Source organism: Panthera onca, chromosome C2, assembly GCF_046562875.1.
Source record: "Panthera onca isolate mPanOnc1 chromosome C2, mPanOnc1 haplotype 2, whole genome shotgun sequence".
NCBI lineage: Eukaryota > Metazoa > Chordata > Mammalia > Carnivora > Felidae > Panthera > Panthera onca.
In genome coordinates this window covers 8016707-8036618 of record NC_138347.1, presented here as the reverse complement: position 1 = coordinate 8036618, position 19912 = coordinate 8016707, and the positions used below count along the sequence as shown (strand labels likewise).

General features: G+C 41.4%; 1 protein-coding gene across 14 annotated transcripts in view; it reads left to right on the top strand.

Annotated features, from left to right (window-relative positions):
- DYRK1A (dual specificity tyrosine phosphorylation regulated kinase 1A) overlaps positions 1–19912 on the top strand; it is a 150377-nt gene that overhangs the window by 126381 nt on the left and 4084 nt on the right. For all 14 annotated transcript variants that reach the window (XM_078452785.2, XM_078452793.2, XM_078452792.2 and 11 more), the window contains 5 exons: positions 716–1002; positions 3528–3674; positions 5724–5864; positions 14371–14677; positions 15636–15760. In XM_078452785.2, the coding sequence (XP_078308911.1) occupies positions 716–1002; positions 3528–3674; positions 5724–5864; positions 14371–14677; positions 15636–15760 (1007 nt within the window). The remainder of the gene's footprint in view (positions 1–715; positions 1003–3527; positions 3675–5723; positions 5865–14370; positions 14678–15635; positions 15761–19912) is intronic.

Here is a 19912-nt window from a genome sequence, read left to right as displayed (position 1 = left end):
GATTGAGCTTTATTTTCAAGTTTTCCCAAACCTTCAGTTGTGCACAAGATATCCCATGTACCGGTTTGATGAACATAAATCAAATGCCTTGATTATGAACTCTTGTAAAGCATGCTTTTCACATACTTGTTGTATTTGCCTAAAAGAAAAAAGATCTGTGCCTTCCTTTGACAATTGTTACAGGAAATTACTAGTGAGATCCAAGGCTGAGCAAAGCGGAATATGGATATATATCAGAGCCTGACAGCCGCCTACAGCAGCATGGTCACAACCTGGAGATCCCAGTGGGTGGGGCTTTATATGAAGTTGCGAGGTTGGGCTCTCAGGGAGTAAAAAATACTTTCTCACAGAAGGGAGCAGAAAGTCACTGAAGTATTCTCAGTATTCTTTGTCAGTTTGCTATGTGTGTTTTCAGACCTGCCTGATTTCTTTTTTTTTTTTTTTTTAAACTAAGCATTTTGGTGATACTTCTCACGTTATATTGCTGATTGGCAGGCACGACACCTGTTTAATTAGCAGGTGAACAATCTAGATATTCCTGACTGGTTACAGAATGTGCTGTTAGTGCAGAACGCCGATCTCCCAAGTTCTAACTTGGTTTTCACTCTACATTTGACGTGGAAATGTTGTCAGACTGTTTGAGAGTTCGTGCGTGCATTATTCTCATCTTATTGGTATATATAATTTAAAATGAAACTTTTTCTTCCTCTTTCAGTGCATTTGAAGCGCCACTTTATGTTTCGAAACCATCTCTGTTTAGTTTTTGAAATGCTGTCCTACAACCTCTATGACTTGTTGAGGAACACCAATTTTCGAGGTGTCTCTTTGAACCTAACACGAAAGTTTGCACAACAGATGTGCACTGCACTGCTTTTCCTCGCGACTCCAGAACTTAGTATCATTCACTGTGACCTAAAACCTGAGAATATCCTTCTTTGTAACCCCAAACGCAGTGCAATCAAGATCGTTGACTTTGGCAGTTCCTGTCAGTTGGGGCAGAGGGTAAGTATATTTCAGGACTTGTGTATTAAAGTAGAATTAGGTAAAAGTGTAGGTAGATATTTGAGATGTTATTAATGTGTATACAATTCAGAGGTAATCACAGGATGGTTATCTTTAAAATGTGCTGCTTGAATCACATTGTGTTGAAACCTATTTTGGGGAAGTATCTCTTAAAATGCAAATAGTTAGGTTTTGAATGAGAAGGTATTGGTTTTTTAAAATGGGGTTTAAAAAATGACCTGTGTGCCTAAAAGAGAGAATAGGAGATGAGCGAATTAAATATTACGTGGATCTGTGTATTTTCCAAGTAGAGGTTTTAGTATAAATTTGGGGCTATTCCAATACTAGAGCATTGAATCCTTGCTATGAAATGTTTCTCTAAAGATCAAGATAAATGTGTTTCTCCAAAAACTGGTAAGTTAAGAAAAATACAGGTAATTTTACATTACACATGGTGATCTTGTATAGAAATTACACAGTTGGTTAGTATACTTGTGTTGATAAATAAGTTTAAATCTTTTTTGCCCTGTATACATTCTGACACATGTCCAAACTGGTTTTTCTCAGACTGCTGAAGACAGACCTGTCTATAGCAATAAATGGATTTAGATTTAGCTGATGGAAGAAAGATTTTTCCTGCTATTCTTTCTAGCGTTAATGAAAGCTACCCTTAACAGCGGGTTTTGCATATAGAATAGGAGTGATAGGTTGCTCTCTTCTTGAAAGGAAGTCAGATCCCCATTTGATGATGTTTTACTCACTTCAGACACTGTTCCTATTTACTTGAAAGTATTGAAACTGCACTTCTTAGCGGGGGAAAAAAGGAAAGGCCACAACTGACTTTCAGATACTATTTCATGTTGGCTTTCCGCTTTTTGTTTTTCCCAATTGGATTTCTTATCCTGTGCAACTTTTCTGTTGCACAGTCTCTTTGTGTTTTAAGCATGGCTGGTTAATTTAATCGTGGAGGTTCATAGCCAGTTAACAGGACTATCAGGCTTTTTGTTACTTTCTACAACTTGTCTTCCGGTAGCAGTGTTCTGTAGATCACCGATTGAGATTTAGGGGAGTGGGAAGCAAAGTTTGGGGTTTCAGATGCCTCTGAAAATCAAGAGATGTGCGTAGTTGTTGATGGGGATTAAGTATATTGTGAATGGGAAATACATGCCCATCTTGAACGTCATTTGAATAGATTTAGATTTGGAAAATTTCTACGCCCTCACCTTTTAAACCTAAATCCTATGTTGTGATCTAATATCAAACACTACTGTGCCTCTCCGGCCAAATTGAGACAACTATCCCTTTAGCTCCGTGAGGTTTAAACTGTGTGAGCGTGTCAGGTGAGAGCGAGAGATCCTTTCTGAGACGCACACCCAGTGGCCCTGCCCTGCCCTTACTGGTTCCGTCTCAGAAGGTGGCCGGGTAGGCGTGTTGCAGGGGATTTGGGTGCACAACCTTGTAGATGACCCAGCCGCTGCTTCGACCAAACCAAATAGACGAGTGACAGACGGAAGCTGGGAAATGAGACCTTTGAGATGTAGGGAGTCGTTGGGGCTTACCGATGCTGTTGGCCCTCCACAAACTTGGAAACGTAATAGTTCTTACCTCTCCCTTTGAATTTCACTTTCTTCATTCTGACAAGGCCTTAGGTTTGGGGTTGATCTGCTTATGGGGCATCAAATTGTTTTTTGGAGACTCGGCTAGAGTTTTAGGTGGGAGCCACAAAAGCATCCGTGAGAAAGCACCACACCGCTGGCCACCTAATTGGACTGTTAAGTGTGAAAAGCTTTAGTTAGGAGGATTTTGTTTGTTTCTTTTCTCTTTTTGTTTGCTTTCCTGATGTTTCTAAATACAAATTTATGATGGCTGAAAATGAATTGGTCTCTAGAGACATTCTCAGATTACTTCATTGAAAATTATCCATTTCAAGATTTTTTTCCCTAAGAATTCTCAAATGGAGGTGGAGGAGGACAGGGCAGAAGAAGTGATTGATCAGGAATGACCTCCGGTTGAATTTTATATGGGGGTGTTTCTCAGATACATCTGTGAAACCAGTACAGTAATAGATGTCTGAATTTTCATTTACATTGTACTGAGTTTATTTGACTTGATGCCGAAATACATTCTGTAGGTTAATTAAAATACAGTTTAGTCCTTAAATTAGTGGTAAACCAAGTGCTATCCATGGCAGGAAAGAATAATTAATAGGGAGACCCTATTCTCAATAATGTCTTTTTTCTAACAAAACATAATTGTTTTAAGGTGTATCTTGATTGCCGGTTAGGATTGGACTAAACGAAAGGGCTTGAATTGTATGTTTTGCATTTCACAGTGTGATTAACCACTCTCTTGAAATGTTTAAGTGATACTTGTAGCATAAAGGTGAAATCAGTAAATGGAACCCCAGCTTAGGAGTTAGGCAATTGTTTTTTCTGTTGATACCAGATAAATGTTCTTAATTCAGTGTTGAGCACAATGAAACAAAACTTATGTTGGAATTAATATGATATTGCAATATATTTCAGATATACCAGTATATTCAGAGTCGCTTTTATCGGTCTCCAGAGGTGCTACTGGGAATGCCTTATGACCTTGCTATCGACATGTGGTCCCTTGGGTGTATTTTGGTTGAAATGCACACTGGAGAACCTCTGTTCAGTGGAGCCAATGAGGTATATGATGATTGCTTTCTAAATTCTGTTTCTGTTTTCATAATTTCCTTTTGTTTTTAATCTTTGTGTAATCTTAAAATTTTTTTAGGAAAAGACGTCTGCTTATAATCAAGTTAAATATTCATATGTTGGGTCAGTTTTGAATTTATATTGTTCATTTAAAAAGTTTTTCAATTATTATAATGGTGAGTTTAGGATTTTGAGATGAGAAGTGAGATCTTTTCATCTGCTAATAAGGAAAACAATAAGTTAGATTAGAAAATGTTACGCATTTTGGTTTAAATGTTACAGATTTTAAGTATAATATAACAGAAAAAGGTAACAAAGGCACGAGGGCCACTATGAAAACGGTGTCAACATTGCTGTAAATTTTGAGGGTACGATTTAGAATTTAAGAAGTGATGGCTGGCAGCCTTGATGAGATTTGATCCGAGTAATTTAGGGTGAATTACGATTATAGAATTTTAGAGCTACAGGCTATATGTAATTCTTTTAATTCATGGGTTTCCGGTCTGTTCTCAGAAGGTGTTGGAAAGTCAGAGGCAGTGCCTAGGAGGGCACGGGAGAGGCCATGCTCTCTTGTAGTCAGAGGAATTGGACTTCCATTGGCTTTAAAACCTTGTGGGTTTTTTTTGTGTTTTGAAGAAAAGTTAACCATTACAGATCTTGATCAGTCCATGCATTTATAAATAAGAAAAGAAAGACCATGACTTACACAGGGTTATACAACTCTTAATATGGCGTCGGAAACGTGTCCCTTCCATCCTTTTAATTCACTTGAACTACAGGAGTAGTGAGCTAGTCCTGGGCAGTAACTGGCATAGTGTGTGTTTGGTATTGTTTTGTCATCCTTAATATTATCCTGTAAATCAGGATCTTTCTCATGAGCTTACACGGTATTAAATTCAATTGTATTAATTCTAACTAAAACATAATGAGATACAATTAACCGTATTTTATTAAATCATGTGAAACTTCAGTGGCTTCCACCTCACCCATCGTAAGAGCCAAGTTCTTTGAGTGGTTCAAAGAATCCCCCATTCCCTGTGACTCCTGCGCTCTCTCTGCGACCTTGCCTCCCCTCGCTCTCTCTGGGCCAGCACGCAGCCTTACTCTGTGGTCCCTTGGAAACAGGAGCCACAGGCCCATGGTACTAAGGCCTTTGCATCAGTGCTTCTCCATTCCTGAAATGCCCTTTCCCCAGGGAGCGCGTGGCTCCTTCCCTCCCTGCCTGGGTCTTTGCTGTCATACCGTCTTCTTGGTGACACCCTGCTTTCGGTTGCAGTGCCCCTTCTCACCCTCCATCTTTGAATTTCCTCATGGTTCTTCGTCGTCGTCTGACATAATGTATTTCATTATGTGTTTGTTCATTAGTGATCTCTTCCCCTATCGTACAAACTTTTTGGCGGGGATTTTTTTTTATCTGTTTTGTTTACTGCTATGTTCTACTGAGCATGGCTTCTAGCATATAGGAGACACTTGGTATTTGAGTGAATGAACCTGCACTTAAAAATATACTTTATTTGGTCCACACTTTATTAAGCCTGTGGGATTTTTTTTTTGGATGGTTATTTGATTTTACGTGTTCATTTGTTTAATTGTCTGTCCTGCCCTGTGTGGAATGGTGGGCTCCAGGAGGGCAGGGACTGTGTCTCTTTTGTTCATTATCGTGTGCTCAATGCCTAAGAGGACACGCGCAAGATGCTCTGTTTAAAATTTATGGATGAGGGGCGCCTGGGTGGCTCAGTCGGTTGAGCATCCAACTTCGGCTCCGGTCATGATCTCACGGTCCTTGGGTTCGAGCCCCGTGTTGGGCTCTGTGCTGACAGCTCAGAGCCCGGAGGCTGCTTCGGATTCTGTGTCTCCCTCTCTCTCTGACCCTCCCCTGTTCATGCTCTGTCTTTCTCTGTCTCAAAAATGAATAAAACGTTACAAAAAAAATTAAAAAAAATAAAATAAAATTTATGGATGAACGAATGAACTGGTGAGGAGAAGCAGGATGTACTACAGTAGAAGTTACAGGCGTTTTTGTTTTTATTTTTAATACAGGTAGATCAGATGAATAAAATAGTGGAAGTTCTGAGTATTCCACCTGCTCACATTCTTGACCAAGCACCAAAAGCAAGAAAGTTCTTTGAGAAGTTGCCAGATGGCACTTGGAACTTAAAGAAGACCAAAGATGGAAAACGGGTAAAATAGGGAAACTTGATTTATTTATTTATATTTTTATATGTATATTTATTTAGCCTGTGTTACTTATTTCACAGCAGCTGTTGGTAGCTCACTTTGTATTTTGAAATCAGTGTCTCCATTAACAATTTCATTAATAACCTAGGCGTCTGCTTTCTTCAAAAGTTGGGTATAGTTTGCCGTGAACTGTCTGTACGGACGAGTGTGTGTTTAATGGGCAGAGTTAAGGCTTCATGTTGGAAACTGTATGTCTGCCGTGTGACACAGCTGATCAAATCAGCGTGCCTCATTTCAGCAGTAGAATCCGAAAGTTCAACCTCTGTCTGTCACAGTGAGTGTATATAACGACGTCACAGTAAACAGTACTGCAGCTGTGGGCAGTAGAGGTCAGGATTGCAGTAAACGGCTTTTTCAAAACAATTAGTTCCAACGGGAGGAAAGAGTTTTTGACTTGGGCGATTTGTGGCAAGAATATCAACCGACTCAGTAATCCTTCGGCAGATTTCAGTTCTGGTTCCTAGCTCGGTGGCATGGACGGCAGGGATGTCAGTCCAAAACCCTTGCAATTAAGGTTTTCAAAATGTTAGGTTGTTGTAGTAATTTTCTTCTGGTTTCAGATCACTAGACTGCGTCAGTTTAACAGAGTGAACGATGGCAGTTTCGCATCCTGATCTCCTTTTTGTTTGATATAAATGTGAAAATAATCATGTGTTTTGTAATCTAGTTTGTCTCTGGTGTAAGAAGAACGTGATGTATAAATACCTGATGGTGTGTGATCTTTGCACCGGACACCTTGGGGTTGTAGTTTAAACACGTTGTTACCACTTAGGACGTTTTATTTCCACGCCACTTTGTATTTTGCCCCTTGCATTTTAGCGATGCTGCCACCAGGTGTCCTTTCCAGTGAACTGAAGATGATGGTTCTTGGCTTTAATTCACCTTCACGTAGGCTTTTAATACCAAACGATTTTCTTTAGAAGATTTAAAAATACATCTGTAATTGTATCTTTCATACCTGGTTGTAACTGACTGCACTCTGCCTTATTCTCTGAGCTCTAGGCAGGGCAATATCCGGCAGCCACAGTCAGCCTCCTCCCGCTAAGGAAGGGATGGCAAACACCACACAAGCATCCTGAATCCTTCTGCCTTTGTCCACGGAGCGAGCTCAGTCATGGCCCCTTTCCCCTTGAACCCAGAGCACAGCCTGGGAATCCTTAGCTTCACCAGCCTTCAAGGTAGCTCCAGCCAGTCGATCTGAAATAGAGTTGGAGGGTATGAAACCTCCTTCGTGTTTTCTTTCTCCGCAGCACAGGCGGCTACTGCTTTCTCCGTTTGGAATCTTTTTGTTTTTTGTTGTTTTTTTTCTGCCAGTTTTTTCTTTTTTTCTAAAGAAAACGTTCATCCCATCCCATGCACATCTCTGCCTTATAAAACCACAGTGAAGCTACTATGGGCCGAAACCTATCATTTCTCCCAAACTGAGCTATAATTACTTTTTAACAAAATTATGGGGGGGGGGGGGGGCATTTCAGAAAAGAGTAGATAAATCTTTTCCCTTCTTAAAATTGGAAGTATCTTAACCTGTATTTAATACCTCTTACTTAACTATAGGTTTTATGAGATTTCCCTTAGTTGCAGTTAGCAACTCATTTAAGAAACTTGAAGTATAAAATAAGTATTTGTCTTCGGACATAGGTAAATTTTGCACCAACCAAAAACTCAAATCCAGAACCAAATGATTACTTTATGAAGGCTGCACTAGGGAGTTTAACCAGAAGTATAAACTCATTGCGTGTGCAATCGTTGGGTATCTTTGTACTGTTTATTTTCTCAGTGATTTTATTTTTACTGGTAATTTCTCACCTATGTGTCCAGAGCCCCTTTTAGCTGCCTAGTAATGATATCTATACTATGTGTATGTTTTTTTGGTGGGGAAAGTGGATGAAGAATTAAGATGCTGATTTGTTGAAGTATAGTTTAGATACAATAATATAACCACTAGCTAGAATAAGATAACAATATTGTTGTGACCCTTTGTCATCCCACCCCTACTTGCTGATTTCTCTCGTCCTAGGTTAGTTTTTGCCTGTTCATAGGTAAAATTCATATGAATGTAGTCCTATAGTATTTACTGTTTTGTTTCCTTCACTTTAACAAACATCATTTTTGGAAATTCATGCGTATTGTGTGTGTCAACAGTTATTTCATTTTACTGCTTCATAGTATTCTATCGAATTAAAATGTTGTAGTTTATCTGTATGTACCTGTCCGTGGACGTTTGGATTGTTGCCAGTTCGGAACTATTATGAATAAGGGTTCTGGGAACATCATTGCATAAATCTTTTGTACACATGTGTTGTCATTTCTCTAGGGTCATTGCCTGGAGGTAGAATTGCCAGGTCGTAGGGTATATGTGTGTTGATCTTCACGAGAAAATACAGTTCTCCAAATTTTTTCATCATTTTACATCCCTACTGAGTATGAGGGTTCTAGTTGTGCGACATCCTCCCCATTTGACGTGGTCTCTCTTTCTGAAATTAGCCATTCGGGTGGGCAAATGTACGCAGCAGTTTCATTTGCATTTATTTCCCCATGACTAATGGTATGTGCTTTTTAAGCATTCGTAGAGCTTTTTTTGTGACCATCTTTCCAGTCTTTTACTCATTTATTGTTGAGTTGTTCAATTGAGTTGGAGGTTTTTTTGTTTTTGTTTTACACATAATGAATATAAGTGCTTTGTCATACATGTGTCCATATTTTTTCCCCGGACTGTAGTTTACTATTTCTTTTCTTAGTGGTGTTTTTTTGATGAGTGGGAAATTTTACTATTTTCAAATGAAATCAAACCTGTCGACTTTTTTTAGTGAAGGCTTTGTATCTGAAGAAATCTTTGCTTTCCTCAAGTTTGTGAGGGTATTCTGTGCTTTCTTTTAAAAGATTTTTTGATCCTAGCTTTTATGGTTGGTCCTGGGGTTCATCTCGAATTAAGTTTTAAGGATGGAATGAGGTGTAGGAGTTGATGTTCACACCCCCCGGATGCCTGCCTTAGAGTTACAGCATCTTTTGTTGGATAGTTGCCTTTCCCCGTCAATCTGGGTGCTTTTATTCAGTTATTGTTCTTTTTTGTGCGGGCTTGTATTTGCACCCTGTTCTGTTACGTTGCTTTATCAGTCCTTGAACCAGTACGACAGTGCTGGTTGCATACCGTGTGGGAAGTCCCCAATGCAGGTAGTGTGAATTCACCAGCATCTTTTCTTCCGTTTTAATTTTTTTTTTTCCCCTCCCTGTTCCCCAGGTCTTTTTTATTTATGTAGAGATTTTAGAATCAGCTTATAAGTCTGTAAAAAAAAAAAAAAAAAAAATCTTGCTGGAGTTTCTGTTTGGATTGCATTAAGGGTCCATCCAGGAGAATGGACATCTTAACAGTATTGTGTCTTCAGTCTGTGATCATGGTTTATCCATTTATTTAGTCTTTCATTCTTCTCAACAACATTTTGTGGGGTTTAGTGCAGAAGTTTCATACATATTTTTAGTTCATTTTATTTAATTTCTGAGTTTTTGATACAATTTTTATTTTTTTTTTTTTATTTTTTTTTACAATTTTTAAAGTATCGTTAAATGTCATTAAAATGTCATTTTTAAAGTATCGTTTTCTACTTTTCTCATTGAAAATATGTGGAAATAGAATTGAGTTTGTATATTAACTCGTATCCTAAGATCGTGCTACATGTACCTATTTGTTGTAGTTTTTTATTTGTTTTTAGATTCTGTAGGGCTTTCTACTTACTCACATCCTCCACAAATGAACAGTTTTATTCTTTCAATCTGTATGCCTTTATTTATTTTTCTTGTTTTATCATACTGACTAGGACCTCCGCATTTTGAGTAGTTTTGGTGAGAACGGACATCTCCCCATGTTCTCAATCTTGTGGGAAAGCATACCTATTTAAGTATGGTGCTCGTTGTGTATGTGTCTTGTAGCTCTGTCGGGTTGAAGGAGTAGTTTCCTGTGTTTTTAGAGAAGTGTCTTGCTTGTTTGTTTTTCTAAATCATGAGTGGGTTTTGGATGTTGTCACATGCTTTCTGCACCTGTAGAGATGATCATATGGTTTTTTCCCTGTTATGTGGTAAAATACATCAATAACTCTTAGAATATTAAGCTCAACCTATGATAAACCACACTTCCTACGTATTGCTGGGTTCAGTTTGCTAGTCTACATTGGTAGGAATATTTGTCTAAAATTTTAATATAATGCCTTCATTAGGTTTTGATCCCAGGATTCTGCTGGTCTCATAAAACTATTGGGGAAGTATTCTTTCTTGATTTTTCTGAAAGAGTTTGTATAAGATTGGCATTATTTCTTTTGTAAATGTTTAATAGAGTTCATCGATGAAGCTATCAGGACTGGAGATGTTCTTTGTTAGAAGGTTATTAATTGTAGCTCACATTTTTTGGTAAATATATGGCTATTTGGAGTTTCTTTTTTGAGTCCATTTTGGTAGGTATGGATTTCAAGCAATTTGTCCTCATCTAAGTTGTTGGCTTTGTCAGCATAAAATGACCCATAATATTTCATTATTATCTTTGTAGTTTCTAGAGGATCTGTAGGGATACAGTCTCTCTTGTATTCCTAACATCGGTCATTCCTGTTTTCTCCTTTTTCCCATTACTCTTGCTAGTGGTTGTCAAATTTGCCAGTCTTTTCAAGCAACCAGTCTTTTGTTTTTACTGTTGCTTCGTCTTGTTTCTATTTCACTGGTGCTTTTCTCTGTTATTTCTTTTTCTTCTCCTTACTTTAGGCTAAATTTGCTTTTTCTAGCTTCTGAAGGTGGAACCTTAGATCATTCATTTAAAACTTTCTTCTCATAGCATTTAATGGTATAAATGTCCCTCTAACTATTGCTTTAGCTGCATGCAGCAACTTTTGATATATTTTAAGTCTCATTGATTTTGAAACATTTCTAATTTCCCTTGTGATTTCTTTTTACTCATTGTTATTTAGAATGTTGTTACATAATTTCAAAATATTTGAGGATTTTCTAGGTATCTTATTGTTAGCTGATTTCTAATTCAGTAGCATCATGGGTCAGAAAACATGATTTCACTCCTTTAAGTGAAATTCATTGAGACTTGTTTTAGAATATAGCAGGTAATCTCACCTTGTGAATGTCCTGTGTGCCGTTGCAAAGAATTGCATTTTATACAGTTGTTTGGTGTAGTGGTCTACCGATGTCAGTATAGGTCAGGTTGTTCGATATTTTTTTTTTTTCATATCTTTGACATCCTTATTTTATATGTGTGTGTACATGTGTCTGCCTGTGGATATTTGTTTTATCAATGACAGAGGGGAATGGTAGCCTTTAGTGATAATTCTGGATTTGTCTTCATCTCCCTTTCGTTGCTTTATGTGTTTCAAAGCTCTCTTAGTAGGTGTGTACCCATTTAGTATTGTTGTGACTGTGATAAATTGACTTTTTCATTATGATGAAATGTCTCTTTTTATCTCTAGTAATATTTCTAATTGTTAAGTCAGACTTGTCTGGTATTACACTACCTGTACCAACCTTCTTATTCGTAACATTTTCATAGTCTGTACTTTTTGTGCCCTTTAACGTCAAATCTGTCTGTATTTATATATGAAATACAGCTTTTGTATGCAACCTTTAGTTGTCAAGCCTTTTAATCCAGTCAGATAGTCTCTTTTTTTCACGTTCAGTTTTTAACCCATTTAGTTATTCGGAAGTTTAGGTTTTAACTGTTGTATTTGTTCTCTGTCTCACCTCTTTTTTCCCCCATTCCTTCTTTCCTGCCTTCTTTTGGGTCAATGGAGTACTTTCGGTGTTCTGGTATTTTATTTCATCTGCTCTCTTGACCCTTTAGCTCTTACCCTGTGTGTAATTTTTAGTGTTATACGTACCCTTAATGCATCAGTTGACGTTCACGTAACACCACGTGATCAAGCATGCCCTTTTGTCTAACCGTCTACCTCTTGTGCACGTGGCATCGTACGTCACTTCTGCATATGTTATAACCCTCACAGCAGACACATCGACTGCTTAAATAAAAAGGGACTTTTAAAGAAATTTTGAAACACACACAAAATAAAGATACTAAAAAGGTCTTTTCTGTTTACCTATGTACGTTCTTGATTCCTTCCCACCCTTCTTGGCTTCCGGCCTGAAGAACTTCGTCTAACTTTTTTATTTTGTAGGGAATAACTTTTGCTGATGGTGTCTCTCAGCAGTTGTTTATCTGAAAATATCTTTATTTACTTTCTTAAGGAAGATAATGGACATTTCCATGGATGTAGAATTCTAGGTTGACATTTCAGCAAAAGAGAAAAGAGGTTATAACATTGCTTTGTGTATCACGTTGTTTCTAAAGAGAAGCCAGTGGCTTTTCTAAGTATCCTTCCCTATATGTAATGTTTCTCCCTTTCCCCCTTCCTTCTGGCTGATTTTAATGTTTTCTGTTTTTGTTCAGTTATTCAATAATTTGACTCTTATGTCTCCAGGAATAGCTTTCTTTGTATTTATTTTCCTTGGAGTTGTTAACTTCTGGGGTCTGTGGGTTGATCGCTTTCGTCAGTTTTTCCTAAGACTGTATCTTTTCCAGTATCTGTTGCTTCAGTCTTTCTTCTCCTTCTAGTTCTCTACTGAAATGTGTGTGACAGGCTCAGCATGATCTCAGAGGTCTCCAGTTTGTTCATGCTGTTTTCTTTTTTGTTTTAGTTTGGATAACGCCTTTGCTCTGTCTTCTGATTCACTGATTTTTTTTTTTCTTCTGCTGAGTCCAGTCTGCTGTTAAAACCATTACGTGAATTCTTGATTTCTGATATTGCATATTTTAGTTCTGACATTTCCGCATTTCCACTTACCTTTCAGGGAAAGGTTGCATTTGGTCTTCTGTCACCCCCCATCTATTCACACATGTTGTGCACCTTTTGAACTAAAATCTTTTACCTATTTGTTTATCATGGTTATTTGTAATGCCGGCCTGCCAGTTTCAGCATCTGGGTGGTTTACTTATGTGGGTCTTCTGACTAATTTTTGCACTTTGATTATGGACCCATCTTTTTAAAATTTCTTGTGTCTGTAGTTTTTTAAATGCACGCTGGACTTTGTATCTGAGAACAGTTGTGATGGAGGTAAACCCTCCCTCCAGAAAGAGATGCACCTCTTACTCCGTCATACGGGACTCAGTCCATCTCCTTTGTAGCTGAGCTGAATCTGGGCCTTGCGTTGTTTGTTCGCTCCACCTAGATTCTGTTCTCCACTGTCTTCCTAGGTTTTAAGCAGTGTCTGTGGCGACCCGAGTGCTCTCTGCAGCCCTGCTGCCCCAGGCAGTCTGTCCGTCCTGCTGCTCAGTTCCCTGGGGGCTCAGGTCTGGGCTCTCCGCCTGCCCTCCGCCTTTGGCCCGTCCACACTGCCAGGAGTTGGTTCAGAGCTGGGCCGGATTCTTCTTACCCACATCTCTGGCATTTGCTCCTTCCCTCACCTTAGGTCTCTTCTCTCCTAGAAAGGGCTTCTCATTTTCTGGAATTCCGTCAACTCTGATTTGTTTAGTTCTTGGCACTCAGGTGGGTTTTTTAAATGGAATGATTTTGTGGCCTACCTGCTGGCGTGTTTTTGCTTTCAGAGTGAGAGCCGTGGTCTCTTACGAATTTCTGCATTGTCACTAGAAGCAAAAATCGGTGATGCCATTCTGAATAAATTCAATATTCATAAGCGTCTTAAGGGTTCTACCACCATCTATTAAAAAAGGAGTTTTCAGAAAAATCTCAACACGTGTTAATTTATTACTCAGCATATTCTAAATGCTTTTAATTTCTTTATCTAAATATGAAAGTGGTGGGGGAGCGCCTGGCTGGCCCAGCCTGAAGACCATGCACCTCTTGGTCTTGGGGTCATGAGTTCAGTCCCACACTGGGTGTAGAGATTACTTAAAAAAATAAACGAAATGAGAACAGTAAATCCGAGCGTGTAGGGTTAAACCAGTGAATCTTCACTTGGAGTGATTACCACAGCTTTGGAGAGCCATTGTTAGGAAAGGACGTGCATCCGAGGTCACGTGTATCAGGCAGAAAAGCGATTCAGACCACTGGGCCGGAGCAGCGGTCGCACCAGAAGGTAAAAGCTTAAGGCTTTTGTGGGCTTCTATTGCATATTATGTGGCTGTGTGTGTTTGTTTTTACAACCTTTAAAAATATAAAACCCATTCATAGCTGAAGCTATAGAAAAACAGCCCAGGCTAGGCCTTTGTTTGCTGACCCCTGGGCCACATGATCTTTATAGTCATTTTTGGTCTTGAAATTATTTTGAATTTCTCCAACAACAAATGCATTTGGAATAGTAATGTGTGAAAATCCAGAGAATCTGAGTATAAAGCGTTCTTTTTAATAAAGGTCTCAATATATAACATATTTAAGCATATTTGAAGTTATGCAGGCTTTTACATACTCCATCACATTTAGAGAAAGCTTTTTTTTATCTTTCTTCTCTTCAGGAGTATAAACCACCAGGAACCCGTAAACTTCATAATATTCTCGGAGTAGAAACAGGAGGACCTGGTGGGCGTCGTGCTGGGGAATCGGGTCATACCGTGGCTGACTACTTGAAGTTCAAAGACCTCATTTTAAGGATGCTTGATTATGACCCCAAAACTCGAATTCAACCTTACTATGCCCTGCAGCACAGTTTTTTCAAGAAGACAGCTGACGAAGGTACAAACACAAGTAACAGCGTGTCCACGAGTCCCGCGATGGAGCAGTCACAGTCCTCCGGAACCACCTCCAGCACGTCCTCCAGCTCAGGTCGGTCCTTCTGATACTCGGGGAGGCCTGGAAGCGTTTCTTATTTTTGTTACAAGGTGGGGGTTACTGTAAAGTCTTTGAAGAATTGGTTGTTGGGATAGGGAGGAATTGTTTTACCTAAATCTACCCTTTGTAGTTAGTAAAACATTTCACCTGTCCCCAAGCTCTGATACTTAATTACGCGTGATAAATTCTGCTTGGCAGTTGGAAACGAAACCCTTTCTTTCTTGTTTTTTTTAAATGTGTTTTTTTTTTTTTTTTTTAAATTTTTTCAACGTTTTTTATTTATTTTTGGGACAGAGAGAGACACAGCATGAACGGGGGAGGGGCAGAGAGAGAGGGAGACACAGAATCGGAAACAGGCTCCAGGCTCCGAGCCATCAGCCCAGAGCCCGACGCGGGTCTCGAACTCATGGACCGTGAGATCGTGACCTGGCCGAAGTCGGACGCTTAACCGACTGCGCCACCCAGGCGCCCCTAAATGTGGTTTTTTTTAATGTTTGTATTTATTTTTGAGACAGAGCATGAGCAGGGGAGGGGCAGAGAGAAAGGGAGACAGAATCCGAAGCGGGCTCCAGGCTCTGAGCTGTCCGCACAGAGCCCGACACGGGGCTCGAACCCAGAGACTGTGAGATCATGACCTGAGGCGAAGTTGGGCGCTCAACCGACTGAGCCCCACAGGCGCCCCTCTTAGCCAAAGTTTTCCTTTGGTTTCTTAAGTAGAAATACTTTGTTCACGTGCCTGAACTTTCCCCTAACTTAACCCAAACCAGACTGTCGTGTGTTAGTTCACTGGTCGGTGTGAAAGAACTTAGAGAATTGGATGACTTCCTGATACGCTTTGAGGTTCATACAGCTTTTTGCGCGTGCCGTACCTTCGGTGTTAACGTGAGTGTTGGAATACATACCTGAGCAAAGTTAACTTCAGACTTACGAGTACTGTGTTGTGATCCCGAAGGTGGATCGTCGGGGACGAGCAACAGTGGGAGAGCCAGGTCAGACCCGACGCACCAGCACCGGCACAGCGGCGGGCACTTCACGGCTGCCGTCCAGGCCATGGACTGTGAGACTCACAGTCCCCAGGTGAGCTCCCCGCCGCGGAGGCCCGGCCCCGCAGCAGCCGGCCGGGGCCGCGGCGGGCGCCAAGCGCATTTCCGGTGGTTGTGTCGTTTACCCCACGGGGTCTTAGTAGCTTCCATGCGTGTAGGGAATTCTGCCCTGTCCGTAACTAAGGAAGCACGTCTTTGCAGTTTTCTCCCTCGCTATGTAGAAGTAGCTAACGTTTCTTGGGTGCATACCAGCCACTGTTCCGGTTGTTATTCCCTGTGTTTATCTCATTTACGACAGTAGCACTTGGAGCCTTACACTGTTCGAGTTTCCCTTTTAACTTTGGGAACTGACCCTTGATGGGTTCAGTAACTTTCCCTGGCTTGTGCTCTTCATTACTGTGCTCCGACCGCTTCCTGTGATCTTTGGTCACTCATGGTCCTTGATTCCGAATCAGTTTGTGGTCTCTCACCTCCATGTTGTTTTGGGGTTACTTTGGGGTTTTTTTTGCTTTTGTTTTGTTTTTAATATCTATTTACTTTTGAGAGACAGAGACTGAGGTGGGGAGGGGCAGAGAGCGAGGGAGACACAGGACACTGAAACAGGCTCCAGGCTCCGAGCTGTCAGCATAGAGCCCGACACGGGGCTCGAACTCACGGACGGTGAGACCGTGACCTGAACCGAAGTTGGGCACTCAGCCGACAGCCGTGCAGGCCCCCCTCGTTTGTTTTTGAAACGTGTTAAAGAAGAGGCTGTAATCGGGTATTTTTCTTTTCAATGGGGTGAAGCAGATGTTGGTAGTAAAAATATTTATGAAATACTCTTTGTAAAATACTCACACGGGGCACTGTGTCACGGTGCTGTGTGACGAGGGGCCGGCGTATCATTTGTAAAAGCGAAGTCAGGACAGGTTGCTGAGTATCATGCCCCATTCTCGTGGCTGGGGCTGCTGGGCGCTGCGGAGAAGACCACAAGCAGCAAGCTGGCACGGTCGGTGCCGTTGCCAGTTCCTAGTGCCCAGCCTCTGGGCGGGCTCGCCATTCCTCATCACCTCGTGTCTCCCCCGTTCTCTGTAGGCACTGTTTCCAACGCCCCTTCTACTCTTTTTAGAAACTGACCTCTTGCTCAGCCTCTGGCTCCTGGGTCTGCTTGATTCTCTTCTGTCAGCATCTGATCCCCCCAGGTGTCTCCCGGCTGGAGCCAGCCCTCCTCCTGGCCCGTGTCTGTCTGGTGTCTGTTTGGCCCTACGTCGTGCTAGCCTGTGGTGGCTGTGTTGGACCCGTGAAGAGTTCCTCGGTCTGCTCCGGTGGGGGACACCGTTGCTGCAAGTGTCACCTGCGGCCGCCACTGAGGAGGCCGGTGCCGGGCATTCAGAGGCTTGTCCTTTTTTGTTCTCACCCACGTGGACAGTTTTGGCTCCTCCCTGCCCTTTGAAGCACTTTCCCTCTTTTTCCCTTGGCAGGACGCCCCCTGAGTTTCCCTCACTTGTCTGGCCTTTCCTTCCCTGTCTCTTTTTCCGGATTCTCCTCTGCCCACCCTGTAGACACGGACGCTCCCAAGGCTTGCCCGCTTGCCGGTTGACCTCGCCCACCCTGTCCGATGCCTCAGTACCGTCTTGGCCCAGGTCCCCCCTCCAGCTTCATTTCTGACCTGGGCCTCTGTTTCTCTTTTGTGTTCCTCGTACAGATGGCCCTAGATTCACCCATTTGTTCAAGCCTTACACCTGGGGGTTAGGTTGGGGAGCTGATCCTTGACTCGTCTTTTCCCTCATCCCACAGTTGAATCAAGTAGTAAATTGTGTGAATTCTGAATATCCTAAATGTGCTTGTATTTTCTTCACTTCATCCCATTGCTACAACCGTCTCCAGCCTGTCTTCCTATAAAGAATGTTCTAACCTGGTCTTCCAGCATCTAACTCCATTCAGCAGTCAACGCCATTTTCTTCTCTGCGGGCACATGAACATTCAGTAAAGCAGTCTGATGCGGCTTTTCCCTACTTTAAACCAGTGTTTGGCTTTTCCTTTGTACTTAAAAGGGAATTTAGACTTCCTGCGAAGGTCTCAGTGATTGCCACGGTCTGGTCCTTTTCAGGGCATTCTTTCTCCTCTTTATTTGCTCTGGTCTTACTGGATTTTTGTCATTTTTTTGGAATATACCACGTTCTTTCTTGTTTCTCACATGTTCTGTGCTCAGCCTGGAACACTTTTCCCCTCTCTCGGCTTTGGTCATTGCCACTTACACTTCAGACCTTCACTTAAATGTCGCTATTGGTTTTTGTATCCTTTTTGAGATATTGTATGCATATCCACATACAGATATAGATTCCTAATCTTTGTACACAAACGATAGCGTGCCATGCACAAGTTGATGTTTTGAGTTTGTTTTTTTGCTTGTTTTTTTGGGGGGGGTCGTTATATGTTTTACGTGTATTTTTAATATATATTTGGAGCTCTTTCTACATCAGTACCTGGAGAACTTTTTCTTCCTTCTTCTTCACATGATACTCCCGTGTTTAGATGTTCCATAAGTCATTTCCCCTGTTAATTTCCAGTCTTTTTTACTATTACAGATGATGGTAGAATGCCACAGACCTATCACTCATACACATTAAGTGTACCTGTGATACGAACCCCTAAATGTGAAATCGCAGGTCAGAGAGGGATGTGATCTGTAAGTTTCATAATTGCTGTCAATTGCTCTCCATTTAGTTTTGCCAGTTTAGCCTTCCACCAGCAAGACTTTGGAGAAACAATCGGGGGGGGGGGGGGTGATCACCTTTGATCAGTCTGAAATGAAAAATGGTATTGGACAGAAGATATTTTTATTTTGCTTATTTGTTCCTCTTTTTTCTTTAAAAAAATGTGTTTTAAGTTTATTTAACTTTTTATGGAAGAGACAGAGAGAGAGAGAGAGAGAGAATGAGAATGAGAATCCCAAGCAGGCTCCACACTGTCAGTGCAGAGCCTGATGCGGGGCTCGATCCCACAAACCGTGAGATCGTGACCTGAGCCGAAATCAAGAGTCCAATGTCTAACCAATTGAGCCACCCAGGCAACCCTGCTTATTTTCTATTTATACATGAATTTGAGTCGTGTTGTAGTTTAAGAGCCGTCAGTATTTTCTGAGAACTTTCTGCCTCTTTTTCTACTGGATTGTTTTCAGTGGTGTGTCTTAAAGTTTGACTCTCCAGACCACTTCCGCTGAGAAAGAAACGCTTTATGTCAGCTCCTGGTAAAAGACATATTTTCCAGCTCATAGGGACAGAGTAGATAAACAAAATGAGTCAAATTAATAGAAATTGCAAGTACTGCTGATAAAAGGTGTCAGGATGTGATCTAGGATGACGATTTGTTGGGTGGGATGCGTGAGGATTTGAGTAAGCCAGACTGATAATAGACCCCACAAAATATGGTAGCCAAAGGGAGTATGAAGTCTCTTTTTTGGGTAGCGGTCCCGGGAGGGTTTTCAGGTCAGTGGCATGGCTGTCTCCCGTGTCCTGGGCGAATAACTCCGGCCCTTAGGGCCTGGCTGTCTGCTGGCATCCACCAGGCGGGATGTGGGAGGTGTTGGTGGGCCAGGTCCGGCCGTGACATAAAAACATCAAAACGTTCATTCGTGTTGCACGGACTAGAACTCAGCCCCGTGGCCATACCTGAGGACGGGGGAGGCTGGGAAGTGTAGTGCCGCCATGTGGACAGCTGGTATCTGCTGCCCCAGGAGTTGAGGCAGTGTTAGCCAGAGTGGTCAGAGAAGACTCGAACCGAAATGGGAAGGAAGCACCCGAGGAGAAATGAGAAGTCAGAGCATTTTAGGCAGGAAGGAACAGTAGGCACAGATGCCCTGAGACGTTGGAAAGATACGACTGCTGGGTGGAGGAATGGAAGGAGGACCCGGTGTTGGAGCCCAGGTAGCAAGAGGAAGGATGGCTGGAGGACAAGGTTGGCCAGACGAACGGTGGCCCCCGAGGCAGACCACCTATGGATTTTGCATTAGTTTGTTTTTCTAATAAGTGCACGGAGAAATCATTAAAGGATTTTAATTTAAATAGGAAAGTGATTGGATTTGTGCTTTGAGAAGATTTTTCTTCTGTTATGAAGAATGGGTTGGAAAAAAGGCACAAGGATGGAAGCTGGGAGCGGATTTAGGAGGCGGTTGTGCGGTGTGGGTGAGCGGTGGACGGTAGGAGCC